Consider the following 23,742-nt stretch of genomic DNA (forward strand, 5'->3'; position numbering starts at 1 on the left):
TTAATTGTAAGCTGCAACCCCAGCTGTAGTAGGAGCCGGCAGTGAATGGACTCTCTGTCTGCACTGAGCCGTGTTGTGTGTGCGAAACTGGAACAATGGGTAACCAATGAGACAAGACCCATGTTCCTTAGTTCTGAGCCACCATTAGTTAGTGGGGGAGGCCAGGGGGGGAGGGGGGAGGCCTTTTGTGTGTATTTGTGTGCTTGTGGGTGTATGAGAAAGAAAGGGGGAGGTATTAAGATGGGAAGGGGAAGGTAGGGTAGGTTAGATGTATGAGAATGTTAGTGTGGAGGCCTACGGATTGTCTGTCTTTGTGTTCGTTTTATCGTTCTGGTTTGTGTGAGGGGAAGAGGAGTAGAGTATTCTGTAAAATGAGTCTGTTTTGAGCTGTGTTAGACGTTTAAAAAGTCCTGTTTGAGTGAGACCAAGGTCAGCCAGCAGCAACTACTTTGCTTTTACTTTGTGTATATTTAGTTTACAGTGTTTTTACCACGCATGAAGCAAGGATATCAAAGTAAATGCTTAATCTTTTCGTCTAAGTTTCTCATAATTGGGTATGCATTGACTTGAGTGTGTTATCAGAGCATGTCATGACACCTTTTATTTGCCGCTCTGTGTGTTTTGGGGCTATATGTCACACTCCATCCATCCATCCATCCATCCATCCATCCATCCATCCATCCATCCATCCACTAAAACACCTATATGGCAAATGTGTTTCACTGTATGAACTCATGCGCGAAAGTTGTCTTTTAAAATACTGAGTAAACTGTACTTCAATCCTTTCCACACCTGATCTATGATGACCTTTAAATTTCCTCTTTTCATCCCATTGTCCTCCTGCTTTTTTCACCTCAGCCCCCTTTATTAAAAACAAAACCTGGGTATTGCCTAGTGTAGGCACCAGAGGGCAGGAGAGAACCACTATGACACTGGGGAGAGTTTTCTGGGCCTGGGTAACTTTTTTTATATCCATATTTATCAATATAGAAGACGAATAAAACGACTATAGGTTATTTAAGCATGTTCGTTTTCATATTGCAAATATAACATATTGACCTACTTAAACTCTTTTAACATGTAGACTAAATGTTTATATATTTACCAGATGGGTCATCTCTGTATAAAGTTAATTTTCCTCTGCAAGCCTGACACACACACACAAACAATGTTGATTGAGGAGAGTCCCTTCTGGCTTTTTAGTCAGTAGTCTTTGTACCTGTTTTGTTTTTCCGTCATGCTTTCACGTAAACAATCACTGCACTATTCCCTAGACAAGTTTACACCGACTTATCAAACCTTATAACTTATTTGCTATAAATATAAGCTTATATTCCTACACAGATTTACACATTGTGATAAGATTCTAGCCCTCGTAACCTACTTTTATTGCACTTTTTTAATTTCGTCCGTTTTCACTTTTTGTTCCTAGAGTGACTTCTAGCTGCATCTCAACTATCATGAGCATGTTAAATATTCAACGTCAAAACTACAGCATTGGTGCTAGTTTTTCTTTTGAAATCCTCCATACACATTTGATATGGGATTACTGCATGGTCTCTGCATGTGTTTGGAGAGGCTGATCTTGTGCGTAAAACATCTCTGATATTTGAGGCGCTCCAGGGATTTGGAGCGCATGCGCAGTGTGCCCCTCTCTAGCACAGCAGAGGAACCGCTGCTGCAGCTCAGCAGTCATACAGAGCATAGCCTGCGTGTCAGTGCAGTCGACTTACAGCTGGCTGTGAGGAGAACTGACGCTACTCTTTTTGTTTGCTGTATATCACCGCGATACATTTACACATATTTCAAAAAAAGTGTCCTACAACTCGTTGTCTCTCTTTGTGGGTTTCTTATATTAAAGTTTTTTTTTAAAGAAATCTAAAGTTGGAGGCTGGGCCTTTAGCTTGTTGACCGTAGCTTGAGAGGAGAAGAAAAAAGCTGGTCTTTTTGTGGTAAAAACGCGATAAATGCTACTAACGAAAATGGACCTGTTGAACTACCAGTACCTGGACAAAATGAACAACAACATCGGCATTCTCTGCTACGAAGGTAACGTGAAGTTAAGGGTTTGTGCTGCTTTGTTTTCAAACTCTCAGTAACCATTAACGCTGTGAGTTACCGTCCGAGACTTTGTCCAAGTTTTCACTCAACTTCAGCTAACGGTAGTTGCTGGCTAGTTGTTGTAAAATTCATCACATGTTACTAATTGCATTTCAATAAGACTTATAAAGATCATAAATTGTTTTTAACGGTTTGAACTTGACGTCAACGTAAGTGTTTTTCAATTGAGCGTGGAATGTACTATTAGCAACTTAGTTAACGTTGGATTTAAATGACACTATTGACCGATGTGTTGCTATTTGCTGGTTATCTGAACAACTGGAAGTGTGTTTATAAGCCCGTGTTATCATTTCTGAACTATTAACTGCTTCCCGAAAGGAAGACCTGGCTATTGATTGAGATCAAAGGCTGACTAATGGCCTGCAAGTGTGTGAATTTCATGGCTCTCCAGTGACTGACTCACTCTGTATCACTATTTGCTCAGTTATTCTGAATTTCTGCTCTCTATCATTCACACATATCTTGGGCAATCCTAACTTTATGATAAGTCTGTTAACATGTCTAATAAGTGGAATCAGATTGTGTGTTGTTTAGTTATTTGTGTCATTGTCTTTGTGTGAGATGGTTTGGATGTTTTTCTTATTTAATTTGCTCTTTTTTTTAAAGTGTGGACTGCCACTTTTTTTTTCTAGCAGGAATAGTAGTATAACTCATGGCCTGTGCTCTGGAGTTACTGCTCACATGTCAGGCCTTGTAACATCATCCAGTCTTTCCGGGGGCTAAAAAAGACCTCCTTCCATGCAGAATCAACTCCAGAATTGAAAAGAAAAAGTCCGCTTAAAATGTACCATTATTGATATAAATGGCAACCTAAACAAGGTGGTTTTATAGAAAAAACGTTCTAGAATCACAGAGGAAAACATTCTCTTGAGAAACGGATCAGCTTTTTATTAATCTCTTCTTTCCCTTCCTCTGTTCATTAGCCTAGTCTCCCCCCCACTGCTCCTCTGCCACAGTTAGCAGCTCCTCTCTAAATGTAACATATAATGAACGTTTAATAGCACTCCTAAGACTACAACTGAAAACCTTGGTGCAGTTTAGCAGGTGTACAAGTACAATTTTATAGCAGGAGCAGGAACAGGTTTCTTAAGTGGTTGAGCATGTGGTTATGGTCTCTTTGGAGTTGTTCTTTTTCCTGTTTTCAATGCTGTGTGGGAAACAAAAATGTAGTGTGGCTGTAATTCCTGTTCCACAAGCTGTTTGACTACAAAATGATTACTTTTAGGCATGTGACTTTTTTTGTTTTGTTTTACTCAGTGGTTCAGGCACTCATGCAATGTCCCTGAGGTGAACCTCACTCACTATGATGGGGCACCAGATAAGGCTGCCCCTGGCCTGGGACAGGAGCCAATCCGAAAGGTTCTCTGTGTCACTACAGAGATTCATCTTTCTCAGATTGCATCCTGTGTGTTATTGAAGAAAATTACAGGAGTGAAGAGGGGAGGAGGCTACTTCTCAGTGGTATTTTTTATCCTTGTATATCCTCAGGGTGTCTCCTATATGTGATGTGTTTAGACAAAATGCTCTCTTTCTATCTTTGGAAGAACATCTCTTCGGGTTAGCCCATCTATTGTTTTTGTGTGTTTTGTTTTAGCTGACTGCGCCAAAAACTGACTCCATCATGTGCCTCAAGATAAGAATACAAATATAGAAAGAGAGGGAAAAGAGTGAAAGAGAAACCCTTCATGTTCAAACATGTTGAGCCAAGAAGGGGTTTGGAGGAGCTTTGTGATATGGTGGGTGTTCTGACTTGTTATTGTATGCATCAGCACTCACTCAAAATACATTCCCGGACAAATGTATACGTATGCACATGATTCTCTTGAATAACCATATTAATAGTTGGATTCAAGTGTTGAATATTTTCATTATCCTGAATTCCCTAGTCAATTGATGTTTAATCAGGATCAGGTACATTTTTAGAAGGACTCAAAGTGGCATAGGCCTACAGCATGATTTACATTGCTAGAAGAAAACAGGTGCACCGTATCAGTTCTACAACACACCTAAACACTTTTACATCAACATTTTGGGGATTTTTTCGGTGGAAAATAACGCAGGGAGCTGGAAATGTGCCTTCTTGTTATAGGGTTATAATTTGGAGCAAGTTCCAGGATATGAAGTTATTGTATTTGGCTTTAAGGTGCTGAACATCAGTGTTTTGCTGTCAGGTAGCACTGAAGTCAAACCATGCTTACGTTTAGAGCAATACTCTGGTCTTAACCCTTCCTAAGTTGCCTTTAGCATTGTAAACAACTGCTCCAATCTCCTGCAAAGCAAAAATTGCTCCCATTTAATTTCAAATCATTTTATGTCCCATATCATTAAGTTGTGCTCTTGATTCTATTTTTGGAAATGATTGTTTTTAGCCAGTTGTGTGATCAGACTCAATTGGAGGATTTATGCGTTGTGCAATTCTTTATCACTTCGTTCCTCTCGTTCTCTTTGTCTGTCTGTTCATCTGTCTCTCTCCCTGCTCTCCCTTTCTCTTTCTGTAAAGCTGCTATCAGTTGTTAGCCTGGCAGGGACGGGTGCAGGGCAATGCTGACTATCCTTTTTTGCTGCTGAGCAGTAGAAAATAAACAAGGTTGAAAACCTCCTCAAAGCCATGTACTTTTGTCAACTTGTCCCTCTTTCTTGCTCCCCTTTCCTTTCTCTGTCAGAGATCAAACCAATCTAACATCCGGTTTAAAAGTTCAGCTCTGTGAACAAGAACTTTTGTGGAACAGCTTTTTTGTGTGTCCTTTCGGAGTATTTAAAGCCTAAAACTTCAACGGACTTTGAAATTTAAGGCAACCCAGAGGGCCAAGTTCAGGTTACTGAGGAACTCGGCCAAAAATAATCACTTTCTGCTTCGTAGGGAGAGAGAAGAGGGCATGCTTGAACTCATCGTGTCTTAGGGGGAAACGAGAGAGGGAGAAAGCCAGAGGGGAATAAAGAGATAGAGGGGTACCTCTGTTTGTAATCCAATCTCATCCTGATTCCAAGCTGTTTGAAGTTCTATCAAGAGAAACAGGCTTTGATCATGTGGACCAAATGAACCGAGAGAGCAGAGGGGAAAGGATAATTCAGTGCCACAGTCCTCCTCCCCCTGGAAGCTGCTCCTAACAAAACAAACAGTGTTTACCTGTATTATACAGTGGTCTTCAAGCATTTCCATTTTGTGCTTTTGTCTGTATTTTTAATTTCCTTGCCCTGTGCCAATTATAATTGGATTACATTTTACTATTACATTCTGTCATGGTTCAGGAGGCATCATAAGCAGGTCCCTTTGTCAAGCACTTAGTTTTAGTATCATTTTAAACAAACAACTTTGTGTGTGTTTGTTATTTCTTACATGATAATGTGTTTTAAAAAAGGGCTCATATTTGTCACCTCTCTTCCAAGATAGTGAGTTAGAAAACTAAAGTCACTAAAGGAGAATCATTATCCAGATAATTCACCACTATCAACTTAATGTTTTAACTGCTATGAAGTTGGTTACTCCCTATCCATAGCTTCAGGGCTGCAATGGTAAGGTTTAGCTCACTGTGAGCTGTGTGCTAGGTCACAGGTGTGTGACTCTATATGGACACATGTCTTATTTTTCCCTCACGGATTCCCCTACTGTTGAGCGTTTCCCTTCTGAACCGCTGATAAGCTACCATGTGTCCTGGTTTTTGATTGGACAGTGTGGTATCACAGGCTCCCTTCTTTTATTGCCAACCCTCTGTCCTGCCAAAAACAATGATGTCACCCTTGTTGCTATGGTTCACAGTGGGGCGAGCAGGAACATGCCAGAGATAGAGAGAAAGGGGAGGAGCTGCTGCTGTGTTTGGGAGGCCATGCTAAAGCTAAACATACATATAGAACACATTTTATTACACTACAAAGCCTGTGTGTGTGTGCGTGCGTGTGTGTTTGCTACAAGTTTCTGAATGACTTAATGATATAATTGTTGTCCTATGGCAATTGAGACGGCTCAGCATATAATTGATCCGTCTCTTTAAATAAAGTCATATAATTTGTATGCATAGGTAAATTAAATAAATTCCAAATGTGCTACGATAAGGTAATCAACGTAATAATGTTTGTAGTATGGAAATGAAAACAAAAGAAGTGTTTACAACTATTTATTTTTGGGAACAGTTGTAGAGAAAGCTGCACATGGGAATCAGAGTTTTAGTCTGGGCTTTATGTTTCTGTTCGTCAGTCAGACACACACACACACAGAGGCAGAAGCAGTGGAAAGTCCCCGTGCTGAGACGGAGCCAGTGGTAGTTTTCCCCGATTCTCTTTTGCGCTTACTCCCACTCACTGACTGGCTCTGTAAGGCTTCTGTACCGGGACAAGACTGGAGGTTTTTGCAGAAAGAGTCAGACACACACAGAGAAATAGTTCACACCGCACACAGACGAGCATGCAGAACCCATCCACAACTATTTCTTCCAAAACATTCCTAACCAGATGCTCTCCTGCGTATGCCAGAGGTTTGTGCCTCACTCAGCAAACTGTATAAGTCAACAGAGTTTGAGCTGGAACACAGCATGTATAGTAACACTGTCATGAAGCAGTGTTTGTGGTTAGCTTGTTTAAAGTGGCAATAAAACAGTTGCCTTCTACTTGAAAATACCATCATTTTAAACTAATTATCATAATTTACACCCACGGCTAAGCGCCCCATTTGGCAGTGTAAGCATGTCAGGAGACAGCAGCGACTTAACCGTCCGTTCAGACTCAGTCATGTTTGAAGTGACCACAGTAGAGTCCACTGTAGTTTTCCTGGTGCTATACTTTGAATTCAGTCTGGTTTTTATCTTTTCCTTTGTATAGTTTGTGTATCGTGGAGCTCACCTGATGTCTGGACTGCAGATGAGTCTATTAGAAATGAGCTATTAGCTAAAATCTGGCATAAATCACCTCTTCTCTTTTCTGAGATGAATGTATTTGTCTGCATGGTCCTTGTTGAAATACATTTAAAAAATGTCGGCGTCATACATCAGTATTAACTGTTTGTCTTGTCTCCCTCCCTCCTCAGGTGAAGCAGCTCTGAGGGGCGACCCCAGACTCCAGTCCCTGTCTCTGTCCTCCTCATCATCCTCCTCCTCATCATCGTCGTCCTCCTCTTCTTCCTCTTGCATCTCCAACCACAGGACAGGTCCTCCTCCCATCAGCCCCACCAAGAGGAAGCTGAGCGGGGACCAGGGCGACAGCGACATGGACGACAACGAGCATGTGGCCAAGATGAGCCGCCTGTTTGCTTCGCAGCTGTGAGTACACACTCAACTGGCACTGACACGCTATCGAACAGAACCCATTATGAGGAGCTTGAAATAAAGTTATTTAAAGATGCTAATTTCCTGAGGCGCTAGTGTCTCTTAATTTTCATCCCTTCGGCCTGTCTATCTGTCTCACACAAACACTGAGAAGGCCACCTTGCTGTCTAGAAGCTACATTCACACACACACTGTTTTTAAAGTCAGTTTAGCTTCAGTGTTTCTGTTGGCCACGTGTTTTGCGGGCTCCTTCGCTTCGGTAAAAACTGTGCCCAGGCAGGCTTTCTCAGAAGTCCCAGTTTGGACTCCGGGGTGCTATGCCAGGTTTAGCCGGCTCCACAGAGTGCTCCATATAGCCGCAGATCTCTGTAAGCTTGGAAACAGGGGCTGCACAACAGAAAGATTACTCACATCTCCAGCGTTCCCACATTCCCACTTCCAGAGATTCCAGAGATTCTGGAGTGCTGATTGGCTGTGAAGAACTGCTGGGGCCGGGGGCAATGGAGTCACAGCAACCCCCCCAACACTCTCTTTCTCGGTTTGACTGAGTCAGTCATGGGACTCCGGCCATGCTATTTATTGCGGAGATGTAGAGCTGTGCAGTTCTGCATGCTAGCTCCTCAATGTCCTGTTGCTGGAAATACAAGCAATTGCGGGAACGGTCAGCTGTTGTTTTTTATGTCGCTACGTTCATTGCATTGTTGGGTTTGCCAGTCAACATGGCTGGAGGGGGGTTGACACAACGGGAGATATGGATATAATGGAAGCCCTAAGAGTAGAGCACACTTACTGGTAGTGTGGTTAAACATGTGCAAACACTTAGTGCTGCACGTTTGCACATCAGACAAGGTGTTTGAATCCAAATATCTGTTGAAGGAACATCCGACATCATTTTTGTGGAGTTTCAAACACATTCAGACTGTAATGTTGAATATGCTTCTGTAATCGGCTTGTTTTTCATAGCAATTACAAAAAATATTGAAGTTACTCATGCACAATAATCCAATCTTGACTAAATATTCCTTGTGTTGTGAATGTTCCGAAAATTACATCATGGAGCAAAATACCCTACTTTCTGTCGCACAATCATATCTCAAAGCTCTGCCAGTCATAGCAAATTTGCAATAAATCTGATGTGATCTTGTTCTTTACATAGTGAGTCTAATCAACGCTCAAGTAATTACAAAAGTTGTTTCTTCACTTGGGAAGTCCTGTAGTGGCACGGGGAGAGGGTCTTTGTTCCTTCATCTTGTGACCGTCTGGCATCACATAACAAAGGATTAGCTTGTGTGTCTTGACATTAGTGCAGAGTCATCTTGTTTTCCTGGATGTGTCAGCGGTGGGAGAATTACCATTATACACTCTAACCAGGCTGTAAATCCATCCTCCCACTTGGAGATTTCTCTGTTGTGTTAGTTGTTTTTCCACTCTCTTTGACATATCTTTCATGGGAGATGCGGTTAACTTCTGCATACATTGATAAGCAAATTCTCCTACTCGTGTATCACGGGTTGGATTTTATTTTGTAAGTCGGTCTGGTAAAGTACAATGGGACTTATTATGATATCAGCTTTCAGTTGGTGTTGCAACTCCTCGCCGCAGCTTCTAAATGCAACCATTTTGTGGAGTAAAACTTAAGTTCTGTCAAAGGAAAACTGATCTTAAAACTGTTAGGTGTATGACTTCTCAAACTGCTCATTGTAGCATAATTATTTCCTAGAATTAACCCGTGATGGCCCATAATCCCTTTATTTAATCTTCAATTTAAATATGAACTTGAAGTCATTTGGCTCAAGGTGCTGTGGGTTAATCTCTACACAAAAAAGTCAATTGCTTGTTGATTTGCTGCAACTTGAAGGTAAACCCAGGTTTTTTTCGAAGCTTCATCATGATGCAGTTGTAGAGAATTTGCCTCAGGGCCAGCCGAAATGCATAATTTTGTCATTTCATTTGAGGTTTCTCTGCGGGCACACTTTCCCTGGCAAAGGTAGCTTCTGAGAGACTTGTTTAAACCTGCAGCCAGGCTGCCTCCGAACAAGTTTTCCTCCTTGTTTTTATGCCTGTCCAAAGAACAGTGATTACGCCAAATTGGAGAATGATGGGTTATTGTTACAGGAAAAGTCAAGCTGAAAATAATGTGGTTTAAAAAAAGCCTTTTATAGAAAACAGTGTAGGGTACTTGGCTTTATTTAACATACATGAGCCGTCTGCTTCAGTTAACTCATCTGTCAATAGTAGGAACAGTGATTAGGGTTAATGTGAAAATGATGGACTCTTTGGAAACAGCTTGCCAACAAACTAGAGAATGAACCCAGGCCACCCTTTACCACAGCAAATGTACAAGTGCGTGCACACACAAACACACACTCAGTTCAAATGTCCAGAGATGGTTATCTGACACCATTCTAGCTCTTGGATTTTGCTGGCTGCTTCTGCCTGAGTAGCTTGTTTTTTTTTTTTGTCTGCACTGATTGCCCTGCTCAGACTGTTGCTGCATGTTCAGGAGCTTTTGTGTTCATTCTTCTCTTCAAATGGCAGTTTTTCTTTGTGCTGACATAGGTTGCGAAATGATGTGCATTTTCTGTCGTAGTGCTCGTAGTGGGCGTTCTTTTGTCTTTTGAATTCCGTCATATTTCACACAGGCACCTGACACCTTAGACTTGAGGCGGGGCTAAGCAGGAGTAAACTCAGGTTACTACCAATCATAACAAGTTGAAGTCAGGGTAGGTTTGGACTGGGGCATGAGGAAAAAAAGTTTCTGAACACCGTCAAGGCTTCTTTCTTTAATAAGGGCATGATAAATGAGGGGGTTTTGTTATTGTCGAACGCCTGTGTATTAAATGTGGTTGAGTTTATTCCTCTCAGCCATCGTCGTGTTTTATGGTGCAGTCACTATTGTAATATAAATACAAAGTTTATGGCATGGTCAATGTGCATATAAAAGTCTGATTGAAAACATTGCTCGGCCGGATATGTAGAAACGATCTCTTTGTCCGTGCTGGTTTGCATATGCCTCTGCAGCCACTGCAGGTATGCACGAGTGTTGTTTTGTGTGTGTGTGTGTGTGTGTGTGTGTGTGTGTGTGTGTGTGTGTGTGTGTGTGTGTGTGTGTGTGTGTGTGTGTGTGTGTGTGTGTGTGTGTGTGTGTGTGTGTGTGTGTGTGTGTGTGTGTGTGTGTGTGTGTGTGTGTGTGTGTGTGTGTGTGTGTGTGTGTGTGTGTGTGTGTGTGTGTGTGTGTGTGTGTGTGAGGGCTCCTTGTTAAGCAGCAGAGGCAATACTTTCTCATTTTCTCTGAGGAGTAGGAGGAGTCTTGAACAAAGAAGCCTTATCCTGTCCACTGGAGCCTGCGGGCTGGAAGCTTGCTGCTGCCTGCCCGCCGCTCTGCAGTTGTAGACCCGCCAGAATAAAAGTCCTCTTGCTCAGCTGTTTCATTCCTCCTTAGAAATAAGAGCCTGTCACAGAGCAAGGCTTTTTATAGGATTTTAGTTGGGGAATATGACTGCAGGAAAGTGTATTTAGAACAGCCTGGTTACATGTGACTCCCTGGGTTTGCTGATTTTCTCAGGTGATAAGCTTTGATGTTTGTCGAAATTAAGAAATGAACTGTTAACCATACCACATTGTGTATATTTTCACTATAGTTAGTTTAGTTAAATTACATTTTTTAAAAACTAGATTAAGTCAGATTTGGATAAACCTGATAAGTTGACCTGGGTATTCCTTGGGAGCAAATGTTCCTTTTTTTGTCTTTCTCTTGTTTTTGGTTGTGCTCTTTCAGGCTGCCATTTCTTTAAAAAAAAAAACGAAGACAGAAGGACAACGATTCAGAGAATAGAGCAACACGATCGTTCTCTCTAACTTGCTTTTATTTTATGATACTCTCAAAGGTTATTCTGTAGATAAAGACACTAAAAGCTACATTTAGCCAGTGTCCTGCAGTAAGTACTGTAGCACACACAGAGAGAGAGGGCAGCTGCCTTCTACTGGGAACTTCATCAGTAAATCGTTCTCATGGAAGTTTCCCCAAAGGCCAAACTGGGGGAAAAAAATAAGAGAGAGGAGGAGGAGGTGTGTGTGTGTGTGTGTGTGTGTGTGTGTGTGTGTGTGTGTGTGTGTGTGTGTGTGTGTGTGTGTGTGTGTGTGTGTGTGTGTGTGTGTGTGTGTGTGTGTGTGTGTGTGTGTGTGTGTGTGTGTGTGTGTGTGTGTGTGTGTGTGTGTGTGTGTGTGTGTGTGTGTGTGTGTGTGTGTGTGTGTGTGTGTGGTCAAGCCAGGTGAGGTCATTGTTACTTGCTTGTTGGTACTGGACTATGTAGTATGTGAGAAAAGAAGTGTTAGCATACAGCCTGTCTTTTTTCTTCGTGTGTGTGTGTGTGTGTGTGTGTGTTCTCATGTTGTTTTCTCTGCCTGCTTGTTATGGTTGTTCCCATATCCGATCTGTTCCAGCTTTAATAACAAAGAGTTTTCTTCAGTTCTCTGTCTCTGCGGTCAGTTGGCTGTCCAACATGTGCTAGATCTCTATCAGTATTGCTGCGTAAATCTGGCTTGTTGTAGATGTTAGGTCTGATTAACCAAACCGGTTTGAAGAATTCTTTGTAAAAAAAAATGTAGTGCGGCTTCCATGTCAAGAACAATTACCAAATGTATTCCACTAATAGTCTGTGCATCACATCTGTAAGGTGTATTTTCTCTGGTTTTTCACTCTTCTATTTTAAAGGGAACAAATATTATTGCTAACTTCCTCTCAGTCCCGCAACGCAAACCTGAACCGAGCAGAGTCAACTGTGCTGAGATGTTTGTATACTTTATATACATAGCCTGGGTAGGCTCTGTGGCTCACTTTGTGTGTGTGTGTGTGCGCGTGTGTGTGTGTGTGTGTGTGTGTGTGTGTGTGTTTATATCCATTTTGTGGGTTTCAGCAGACCTCAGGCCTGGTTGTAACTTGCGGTTGAGCCTTCATCCTCCTCTGCTTTTTTTTGTGCTTTTTTGTCGTCTTCTCCTCTCTACGCCCTGATTCTTCCCAGATGTTTCCTGTGTGTGTCTCTCTCTCTCTCTCTCTCTCTCTCTTTCTCTCTCTCTCTCTCTCTCTCTCTCTCTCTCTCTCTCTCACTCTCTCACTCTCTCACTCTGCTCTGCTCTTGCTCACTTTATTTCTTAAAGGAGTAGCTTATGAACTTCGTCCCGACCAAAGATTTACAGTGAGGTTTTCCTCTAAAAGACTTGAGAGGACAATTGTGAGAAAAGGCGTGGAACTTTTATAGCTTCTGTATCTTTGCCTCAAAGTAAAATATGGCTATCTCACCAAATTGGCAGTCTACTATAAAGCTAAACCTGGAAAACTAAAACCATCATTTTAAAGTTATGGGTTTATTTTTTTTATTCGCTGTCTTTTTTGACAATTACACAAGTTAGCTCAAACAAAGCGGCTTGTTTTAAAAAAGAATCACAGGGCTTAACTGTGTTTTATAAAAAGTCACTCAAACACATGATCACAGTCATGATCTTTAACTTGAGGTTAACTTGAAGACAGGCTGTCATGTGAAGGGTTACTCAAAAGCCTGTACTTAATGACAGATCAGAGTGGTGAGATATTGTTTAAGATATATGACCATCATTTATATATTGAGGGTTGGACTCTAACTTTTAAATGAAGGGATCTTCCAGTGAGTCTCAACCACAGTGACCACCACTAATGCCAGGCTACACATATCCTAGGCTCTTGTAAAATAGAATCAAATAGATATATGCTCTTTTATTTCATTGTGTCCAAACATCCATTCTGATTTCAGTCACACGGTTATCATTTAGGAAAACAAACCGGAGGGAACAACCTTCAAGTACAGAATATTGACCAAAGAGAGGTTTGAACAGGAGGGAAAGAAACAGGATAAATAGGAAATGTACCACTTCTATATTGTTTACGTTTACACCCATTGAGTTTAAAAGTAAAAGATTTGATTAAAAAACATTTTGTCTTAATGTGCCCTAAAACAAAAAGGAATATGATGATTAATACATATTAAAACAAATCTAAATAGGTGTCGAGTGTCTTACTCATAGTCAGCAGAGACAGAGTAGTGATATTAAGCCTCAGCTGGTCAAATGTGTGTCTCTTGCTATCAAAGCCGGAGTGCTGGTGATGACACTTTTTGTGCTTTCTCTAAAATCTATACCAGCATCATTATATCTGAGCTTCTCTCTGTCAGCCCCCTCCTCAGCGCGGGCCTCCATATTGATGCTTGATCTAAGAGTATTTAGTGACCCTGTGAGCATTTATTGTGAAATCAGATCAAGCTGTGTCCCCAACCTCGTCCCGTCCTTCATCCTTTTATTCACTTTGTGTCCCTTATACCTCTTATAGCCAAGCCAAGAGTTCTTCACTTTTTAAAGGCGGCCCTCCTCCCCCGCGCTCTCATCCTCTCCTCCAGCCTCAGACATGGCAACCCTCTCTCTCCAGCTCTAGCCTTGTTACCACCCGTATGCCCGTATGTTTCTCCCTCGCTGCCCGCCCTCTCCCTCTCTCCCCAGCTGCGACCCTAAGCATAATTGAGAGGTGAGTGAGAGCGAGACAAAGACACAGGGTCGGTTTTGAATGCCCGGTTCCTGACATGAGCTGCGGTCCAGGGTTTGGTGGGCAATCAGGCGAGGGGAAGGCGGGGACGGCGGTGGATTCGACAGCTACGCCATTCATTGGTGGGATTTGTTGATCCTGTTCACTGGCTCCTGCAATGGCCCCTCTTGTGTGAGGATGTGGGCTTGCCTGCTCCTTGGCAATGATTAAAGTTTGGAACAACTTCCACAATCTAACTCAAGACCCAGCTGCTGAGAGGGGACGAGAGGGAGAGCTTTATTATCCGTTTGCCTCCAGAGTAATCTGCGGATTGTTTATATTTGAAGATAACAGAGTGGTACAGGAGAAGTTTTCTCTGAAGCATTTGTGCTATAGAAATATTCAAAACAACAACTTCATTATATTTACCTGTTTGACTCCACAAGGCCGTTATTCATTGACTTTTCGACACAGATAACTGATGCCACGATGGGAAAACATTGGAGCCTGTTGGTGAGCTGTTGGCCAGGTTTCTAAAAGCGCTGCCAAGTCTCTCCCTCTTTAACCCTCAGGAAGTTTGCTTCGGATTGTGAAGAAAAAAAGAGAAAGAAAGACAAAGAGTAAAAAGAAAAGGGGGGGTCTCTGCTAATGTAAGCTCGGCACAAACGAAGGAAACTACCGACCTCACTCTTTCTTATAGTAGAGGTCCGGACCATTCACATGGAGCCCCCCCCCCCGCCTCTCTGCAGCTCTTCCTCTCTCCCTCTCTGTATTCTGTGGAGACTATTTATTTGTGGAGGACGCTGCTGTGGGTTCCAGATGCTTGACCCAGCAGTCAGGTTGCCTGGTCACATGGATCTACAACTGTTTGCCTGAACTTGTTGTCTTGCATCCAAACAAAAACATTTAAATAAAAAGAACTGCTGCAGCTTTTTCAATCTTGAGTCTATTTTGCATTCGCATTCATGCCTTTGCTGGTAAAATGCCTCCACACAGTATCTGTGGAGGCACAAAGAGGGAATTTCCTGTATTTTTTTGAGTGCAGCTAATTATTTATAGTACAATGTATTGTTGATTCGTTTTCCAAATGAAGGCTTTTGTGTCTATGTAAAGTGTTTGTGTCGTTGTAGGAGGGAGGAAGTCAGTGCGTTCTAATTTGTGAATGGCTGTGTCGTGATGCATGTGGCTTTGAGGTTGGAGAAAAGGAGAGATAGTAGGAGGCGAGTGCAGTAAATCTTGCTCCCTGAAACTGGGCCTCAAATTGTAGGAGGGGAGTGGAGCTGCAGTAAGGGTGTAATACGCAGTGGAACACATACAGAACACAGACCACATGTGACGTACTGAGCAATATAATTGCTACCTGTTAAACTGGAAGGAAATGGTGCACGGTATCAGGCACTGCCAGTTCACTACAAATCAAACATTTCAAAGTCTTTTTCATTAGAGCTGGGAGTTGGAGAATAAGGAGGGCAAAATCTGTGTTTTGTCAAACTGTCGTTACTTTAATCTCTTATCCTTATCGCTGCTTTTTCAGTGATTAAAATATCAGCTCACAGATTGGAGACAGGATTTTGTTGAGGTTCAAATGGAAAGTGTGTGTGGTGTCCTAACTTCTTTTACTTTTAGTGTTCAGCTTGTTGTACAGTAAAAAAAAAAAATGGATGCTATCAAAACTTTATCCGATGAAACGGAGTGTTCACCAACTGCATGTGTCTGTGCTGTATGAGCCCTGTTGGATTGTCCAAGTTGTTTCATTGGACAGCAGTGATTGCAGCTGGTTTCAGCCTCACTGGGGAGATGAAGTTGATAGGCTGTTCTGAGGAAACCACTCCACAGCTTTGAACTTTGTGCCTCTTGGCCCCTCTGTGCAGGGAGACGTTTGGAGTGAATCCATGTTGGATAAAGTTATGAGTGTTCCTTCCCCCTTTATTAACAGCAAACACTGTGTGTGCGTGAGAGAGCATGTGCTTGTGCAAAGTAGTCTTATCAAACCCGACAGCAATCTAAAAAGGTTGTGTGTGTGTGTGTGTGTACCATTTATAATCAGTCTTTTGTTTACCTCTTTTTGCCCTCAACCCTTTCTCTGAGCCCCTTTCTACCTGTTTTTATTCCTTTCTTCACACTGCTCATCTTTTCCTTCAGTCTGCTCTTTTATTTTTATATTGAGCTCACCCCTAACACAGAGATTTTCGTTTTTGAAAATTGTAGATATCGTCCCGTTGGCAAAATACAAATATGGTAATTGCGTATTTCTAATCAATCGTTATTTTTTTTAAGTGCAGTTCACTAATGTGCCTCTTTCTGTCCCTCTGCTCTCCAGGAAACCTAATGGAGACTACCGCAGCTCCCCCATCTCCAAGGACCAGAGCCGGAGCCCCATCGAGCGTGTGATGGTGCCAGCCGCTCTGGGAGTCCATGGCAACCACCTTTACAGCCATGCCCACCACCACCACCACCACCACCATCACCACCTGGCCAGCTTAGTGGGGATGGACCAGCCGCTGGCGCTCACCAAAAACAGCATGGTGGAGTCTGCACGCAGCAGCACAGCAGCTATGGCCACAGTGCCGCACGCAGTCAGCGCCGTGGAACGCCAGCAGGTAACCAGCGCTTCCTGTTTCTCTGGTTCGAGCACCAGACTGTATCTTTTGCAAATTGTTGGGTAAAACCTCAACACATGTAGAACCCCCCCAATATTTCAGTATGTGCTTTCATTACACTCCTCGGATGGTGAGGAGTACACATTTTTCTATTTTTAAACCTCCCTTTGGTCTGTTTTCTTTACTTGAATTTGTCCTAATTCTTTGTGTTTCAGAACCGTCCTTCAGTGATCACATGCGCCCCAGCCAACAACCGCAACTGCAACCTGTCTCACTGTCCAGTCTCCCACAATGGCTGCTCAAGCCTGGCTAACAACTACAGAAGGATCAACAGTGAGTGGAGACAACAGCAGAGAGACAGGCGCATGCCACCCTGCGTCTGTTAATGTTTAAGTCAGCCTCCAGAGAAAACACAACCGCTTATAATTATACTTACTTATAACATTCAGACAGACTTTACTAAAATTAGTGATGCTAAAAAAAATCATCCCAGCTTTCAGTCAGCGGGTCTCAGAGGCTTCAACACCCTCTATTTATCACCCTGTCTGTTATCTCTGTACTATAAAAGTCGCTTGAGGCTTCAGCCAAACACGTCTGCTTTATTCATCCCTTCTGTGTGTGTCGGTCATGTTTCCCGTGGCTAAACTCATCTGTGGCCCTTTTTATGATCCTAGTGAAATCCCTATGATCTCATTGAGGTTAACAATGAAATTTAAAACGAGGATTTAAAATTTAAATAAATGTAATGAGAAAGTGGAGCCGATGAGTTAGTACTTTTCCGTTCATTAGAAGTGTTTGAACAGTTGCTTGGCAAAAAAAAATCCCACTGAACTTTCCATAATTGAGTTTAAGAGATGTTTCTGTTTTTATTATGGGAACTAAAAACGTTCCTATTCCTATCCTCTCTGTTCCAGCCAATACAGCCTGCGACCCGGTGATTGAGGAGCACTTCCGCCGCAGTCTCGGTAAGAACTACAAAGAGCCCGAGCCCACCGCCTCCAACTCTGTGTCCATCACCGGCTCGGTGGACGACCACTTCGCCAAGGCGCTGGGCGAGACCTGGCATCAGATTAAAAACAAGGGGAGCCCGTCATCGTCCGGCAGCAGCCCAAACTCCTCCCCTGACAGCCACATGGTCAATCACAACCACTCCCCTTCTGTGGTCTCCTGAAGGAGGCGGGGTTTCAGAGGGATTGGCCCTTTTCTCCCCCAATCATCCCGGCTCCAGCACCCACGCCCTTGTCACTTTGTTCTGTCACCAGCATCCCAGAGGGAATGCCTGCCTGCTGGTCTGCTAAAAAACATCTGAAAAACCCTCAAACTTGCTCTTTCTCTCTCTATGCACTCATAGAGGATCAATCAAGCAATAACAAAACAGCCGTTCCCCCCACCCCTCCCCACTTCTGGTGGTAACGCCAGACAATAATCAGTAATCAGTGATGAGGTTGGACTTTGGGACTCGACCGGAGCTTCAAGCAGCTCCGTCCAATCATTCATCCTCCCTGCATGTCGAGCTTGGAGCTGAGCAAAGTGTCTGTAGTTTTATGTACATAAAGAGAGAAGAAAGGCGATGTTTTAATTATTAATTTTCTTCTTTATTCTGTTTGTTTGTGTCTTTAACAGTAGTTTTGTGTACTGCTTTTGTGTTATGAGATGCCCGACTTTTGGAAGAAGATAAGTGAGAAACACTTTGGAGAAAAGTAATCACAAACCAGCCCACTGTGCTACCAAAGAAACCTCACACACTGATGTTTATGAGCGCCCACCTCGAAAACAAAACAACAAAAAGCCATCTTGTGATCCCCCTCGGTTTTATATCTCTTTTCATTCACTCCCTCTCCCTCTCTCCCTCTGCCCTGAGTGTGTTTTGCTGGTGTTGTTATTGTATGATGACTTAGCTGATCGATTTAGTTTGCACTGCTGCCAGAGGGGGTGAACATATTGACGTTTTAATCTGGGACTGATTTGACACAGTCTGCTGTAATTAATGAGTTCTCAACAACTGTTTTCTCTGAAAACTAGTTGGAGAATAATTTCACCCTGGGCCTGGCACAACAGGTCAAGCAGCATTATTATGCTTTTGTTTTATGGAAAATGCAAAGTAGTGGGGTTAGGCAGCATAAAATGTAAGACAAGTGCAAAGTAACACAAATGTGGGTACACCACGTTCCAATATAAAGTCAATTTGGTCACATCACAGCATGTTTAGTGTAGCTGTTAACTACAAACACAAGCTTGCACGGTAAGAGATGTTAAGCAAAACATTATCAGGTGTTAACGGCTTCTCGCTAAGTAATGGTAATGGTGCCAAATTGTTGCAAGCACAGGCATGTTATCGGACCAGTTAACTACAGTGTGGATGGACATCCCAGCTCCAGGCTGGAAACACAGCTGTCCCAGCTTCAGTGTGTATCTGAACAATGAGCTTTGATGTGTTTCACCGGCTTAACTGCTGACAGTGAGGAGGGGATAGATGACACTGCATGTCACTTTGTGGTCGGCGGGAAAAAAAGTCTGGTTTCTGGACCGGGGGGAGAGAAGATTATTTAGATCTCTTCACACACACCTTTGTTTTTGTGTCTCTTTGAACATGGGTGTTGTAATTACATTTGAGTTGCGCCCTGCTACCCCTCCCTCCCCCTCCTACACACTGTGGTTTGGTCTATTTCTACAAAGGTTTGAAGGGTAAACTAATGCTTTTTACGGATGCATGTTTTTTATTGTTTTGTTTTTTAATAGCTGGTATCTATTAATGTTTTAAGCCGCATTTCAATCCTAACTACTATTAGCCTTTTCATTCGGACGTTAATTGTTACTTCTTTCGATGTCAGTAACAGGACATAGACACTATACACTCACTGCTGGGTCAGTCGTACTCCATATTATTATCGTTATTGTTATTATGACAATTTTGTATTTTTTGTTTTCCATTAATATCAGTATGGTAACAAACATCTATAGCGGGACAGCCTCCGGACAGGCTCTGTGTCAAGATGAGAGCTGCGCATCCCGAAAACTTCTCAGCGCTGCTATCTATCAGCTCGCTCTCGCAGCAGAGCGGCGATCAGCCTGGTGCTTAGACGGCTTTCGGGATACGCAGCCCACAAAAGTTTTCTTAAGATGTTGATCCATCGGTGGTACAGGATGCTACAACCTTCAGCATGATGAATCTGAGACACCAAGTTAGCAAAGAATAGTCAACAAGGCCTGGTTTCCCTGAAAAGCATCTACAGCCTGAGATAAAATGGTCTATACTCTCATGAGCATGTGTGGCTGTCGTCTTAAAATCACCACCTCGGTACCAGCCTTAACACACATTATTGCTGCATCACTAAAAGTACTTAATACAGAATAGTCTAGCAAGCGATGATGCCTTCCAGTAACAGGGTATACTTCATATTAAATGCTTGTTAATGTTTAAGAGCTCATCAGTTGACTCCTTTCTGTCCTGACTTGGTGTCCAGACCTTTTTTTAATTCAATGCTTTCATTTTTGAACAACCTTGTATTGTATCTGCAGTTAAGCTAGACTGCTGCAGTTGAGAAAATGCATTTAACTGTTTCAGGAGCCTGCGCCAAGGTGGCATACATTCCTCCTATAGGGAACTTAGTACAGGCCTCAGTATCTCCATATCACCGGACAGAGCTCATAACAGCCACGGCCTACTGTCCCAGAATGCCCTGCCAACAGGGTGTCTGAGACTTAGCCGGAATTACAAATGATGTGATACTAAAAGGTTGTTCTACAAAAACAGACAACCTTTTTGAGAACATTGGGAGCACAGAATATAAAGAAAGAGGCAGCAACAAAAGACAGTGATGAGAGTCATACTGCAGCAAGAGTACAGAATGTTTTCATGTTTCTGAGCTGAGGCTGGAAGGTGACGAGGTTCATATGTGTTTGTGATGGATGTAGTCGTCCTCATACTTTATAATAATGACCGAAACCACCGTTATCTACGCTTTCTCCCATGTTCTAGAGTGACCACACATTCCATCCTTGAATGAAATAAACTGACGATGACAGTTGGAGGATCAGATTCAGATTTACAGCACGTTCGATCAGAATGAGACTCCCAGAGAAATCTTTTCCAGAACAAATAAGTACTCTTGGTCTAAATGTGCTTTAGGAGCTGAGCTTCTGTATGCACGACCTGTGAGCCGGGAAATGTTCAGCTGCCACTGATGGTGTGTTGACGGTCTCACAGTGATCCCCCTCCCCCCGTTCAGATTCAGCAGATTTATATTTGATGTAGAAAGCAACATGTGAGAAAACACGAGGGAAAAGGGCTCAGTGTCCAGAGGATTTTGTTTTTCAATTTTTCTTTCTCATTATTATTTCACTTCCACCCTGTAGGTAGGAGGCTCTCTCTTTGCTTCGGCACACACTCCCTACACACTGTAGGAAAATCACTTAATAAAAAATACTTTTTTTATAATAGGTAACTATAAGACCATCATTACGCTGTGCGTAAGGAATGTACAGAGAAAAAAATCGTAGGTATTTTTTGAGGAACAATTAATTTGTTAATGATATGTAGCTATTTAATTGTTGTTTTTTTCCTGTCCTTATATTGTAATCATTGCATTTTCTTTTTTGTGAAAAAAGTTGATCTTTTTTGTTTGTAGAGTTTGTCTTGTTAGAGTAAAGGTTCAAGTGCAGGAACACAGTAAACATATGAAACCACAATAAGGCCACTGGTGTTGGGGACAATCGCTACTTCCATTGGTCCCTAATGTCCTGCAATCATTTAGCTTGTGTTCGATCATGTGACTCCCAAGACATCCGAACAAAAGAGAGTGTCCTTTTAGAGGCCTATCGAGCAACTCAAAAGTTTTGCATTTATTGAACATAACTCTGCCACTAGCCCAGCGAGCCTTGAAGGCCATTTTCATTTTACTATTAAAAATAAGAAAACAACAACATTGTGATGGGCTAGAAGGCGAGGAGGGTTACCACATAGCTTGTAAGGGTTATAAATGTTGGGTTTTGAAGGTATTTTTAAGACTTTTTTTAGATCTTCAGATGGGAACTGAGCTACAAATAAAAGCCATCAGTTTATTTAACAACACAGATTGGTGTTTCACTGAAATCTAAATTCTAAACCTGAACTGATGAAAATCCTGACTGCATTTTCATTCTTTTTTTTGTGCTCAAGTTCATCGTCTGCATGTCTGTAAAGCAGAAAATACACTGTTTCATCACCCTTGTATCTGATGTGACATTTCCCATCTGTGGAGGCCATTTTGCATCTGTAATCAAGTAAACAACATGACAATTGTGCAGATAAATCAAAGAGGAGTTGGTCTTTACTTTGACTGTACCACATTTTCCTGGTCCTTTTTGAAGTGGAAGTAGCATGTACTTAGTGGTAGTAATACTCTGAACTGTAAAAAAAAAAATGGTATCAAGTAAACTACAGTCAATTTGTGGCTCTGTGTCTCCTACTAAAAAGGTTTTGGCAGGCCACCTTTTTTGTACGTAAAGTAGCCTTGATGAACAATAAAGTGCTTTTAAACCACTGTCTGCCTGAGGGCCCCTGTCACTGTGTGTGTGTGTGTGTGTGTGTGTGTGTGTAAAAAAGCTAGGAACCAATGGGAAGATGCAGCTACAATGAGCAAGTTGAATTCATTTCACACAAACCAATATTTTCATTACAACATGAAGCTCACAGATGTACAAAGACATAATAAAGAGATAGTTTATTAATTGATTAAGTACTTACAGAAGAAAAAAAGCATGACAAAAACAGCTCTGAGAACAGAACATTGTCAAGTCAGAATTACATGTTTAGTTTCAGTTCTTAGGAATTCATATGAGGAAAAAGTCTGGGGTCTGGGGTTTTTCCCAGAATCATATTTTTCTCACAATTCTGACATAACTTTTGAAATTCTGAAAAGAAGGTCACATTTTTCTCACATTGCATTAATTATTTTCCATTCATATCAAGGCGGCAGTTGAAAATATCATACATCTAATAAGTACAGACACATATCACACAGCAGAGTAAGAAATGCAACAGAAAGACATGCAAGCGTCAAAACACACAAAACCTTCAGTTTGTCCGTCGGCTCTTTTAGATTAAACCGTGCAGTTTGAGCTCCCAGGTTGTCTACAGCGACAGTAAATAGTTTCCACATCAGTCGCACAGTAACATCTGTGAGCTGGTTTTATTATTAACTGCACTGTATGTATCACAGTCTCCAGTAAACACAGGGCGAAATGGATGGATTTGCTGAGTTGTCGACTGTGTTTTTGTAGTTTCATAATCAATCTGAAGCACGCTGAATGAGCGAGCAGATGTTGTTAGTCAATGTCTTGCCAAAGGACACAGCAAACCCATTAAATGTGTTGATGGAGAGACAGTGGGGGGGATTGAACCTGGGTCTATTAAGTGAGGCTTTTTACTAAGAACAAAATAATAATAATAAAGTCCAATAATACAAATGCTTTGTTACATTCTCCCTTAAATACGACAGGGAAATACACACAAAATGACAAACGGAGATTCACTGAATGTTTTAGCAGTTTCTAAGTCTTTCATTGTTTGTAATTGTAATCGAATTACTCTATTGGGAAGGTCTTATCGGTACTCCAAATGAACTTATAGGAATTTGATAGCTTGGTTCAATTGAGTTTTATCTGTGTGTGTACTGTCACCTGCAAAGCCCTTTTCCTTTGTAAACGTACTTCCTTGAAAAAAATCAAAAACAGACAGAAGCTGAAGGATGGGGGTGTGTGGGGGATAAGGGTTTGCTCCTCCAGTCCTTCAGATGCTCTCATCGTCGCTCATATCCCAAATCTAATGAGGAAAGACACAACAGAGAATGAAAATATTAACAAGGAAGTTTTGTCGACAAAACAATGTTCGATTAGACTAAACAGTCCTAACTCAAGGTTTTTTCCTGGGGCTTTTAGCTGCATCGTACAGTCTTCGGTGGAGTTTGCTCAGTGAGCTGGGGTTGAAAACTCAAGAAAAAGTGTGTTTTAGTGTTTCTCATCACAGAGCATTGTTGGAATCCTTAAGCTTAAACAAACCAATTGTACTTTAACCGTCCCCTATCAAACTCTTTCTCAACTATTTATTATAGGTGTCAGATATATACAAATCATGTCTCTGAAGTGTTTGGCTCGAAATACCAATACATCATGCATTGTAACAGGCCATGAACCCCTTCGTTTCAGCCCTGTTCCAAAGTGCTGATTCTGTGTCTGTAAC

The 23,742-nt window shown here is 42.0% G+C and overlaps 2 protein-coding genes across 4 annotated transcripts in view; one reads left to right on the plus strand and one right to left on the minus strand.

The window, feature by feature from the left end:
- Nucleotides 1-22,045, plus strand: part of vgll4b (vestigial-like family member 4b) — a 35,488-nt gene extending 13,443 nt beyond the window's left edge. The window contains exons 1-5 of one of the 2 annotated variants that reach the window (XM_063910656.1): nt 1,711-2,049; nt 7,139-7,370; nt 16,244-16,523; nt 16,739-16,856; nt 17,438-22,045. In XM_063910656.1, the coding sequence (XP_063766726.1) occupies nt 1,968-2,049; nt 7,139-7,370; nt 16,244-16,523; nt 16,739-16,856; nt 17,438-17,694 (969 nt within the window). In that variant the 5' untranslated portion in view covers nt 1,711-1,967 and the 3' untranslated portion in view covers nt 17,695-22,045. Of the gene's footprint in view, nt 1-1,710; nt 2,050-7,138; nt 7,371-16,243; nt 16,524-16,738; nt 16,857-17,437 lie in introns of those variants that run through there. The other variant, XM_063910657.1, reaches the window with a different exon arrangement.
- Nucleotides 22,046-22,210: 165 nt separating this feature from the next.
- The window catches only part of atg7 (ATG7 autophagy related 7 homolog (S. cerevisiae)), a 50,779-nt gene continuing 49,247 nt past the window's right edge, over nt 22,211-23,742 (minus strand). For both annotated transcript variants that reach the window (XM_063911714.1, XM_063911713.1), the window contains exon 19: nt 22,211-23,325. In XM_063911714.1, coding sequence (XP_063767784.1) covers nt 23,293-23,325 — 33 coding nt within the window. In that variant the 3' untranslated portion in view covers nt 22,211-23,292. The remainder of the gene's footprint in view (nt 23,326-23,742) is intronic.

This window comes from Eleginops maclovinus, chromosome 20 (genome assembly GCF_036324505.1).
Source record: "Eleginops maclovinus isolate JMC-PN-2008 ecotype Puerto Natales chromosome 20, JC_Emac_rtc_rv5, whole genome shotgun sequence".
Classification (NCBI taxonomy): Eukaryota; Metazoa; Chordata; class Actinopteri; order Perciformes; family Eleginopidae; genus Eleginops; species Eleginops maclovinus.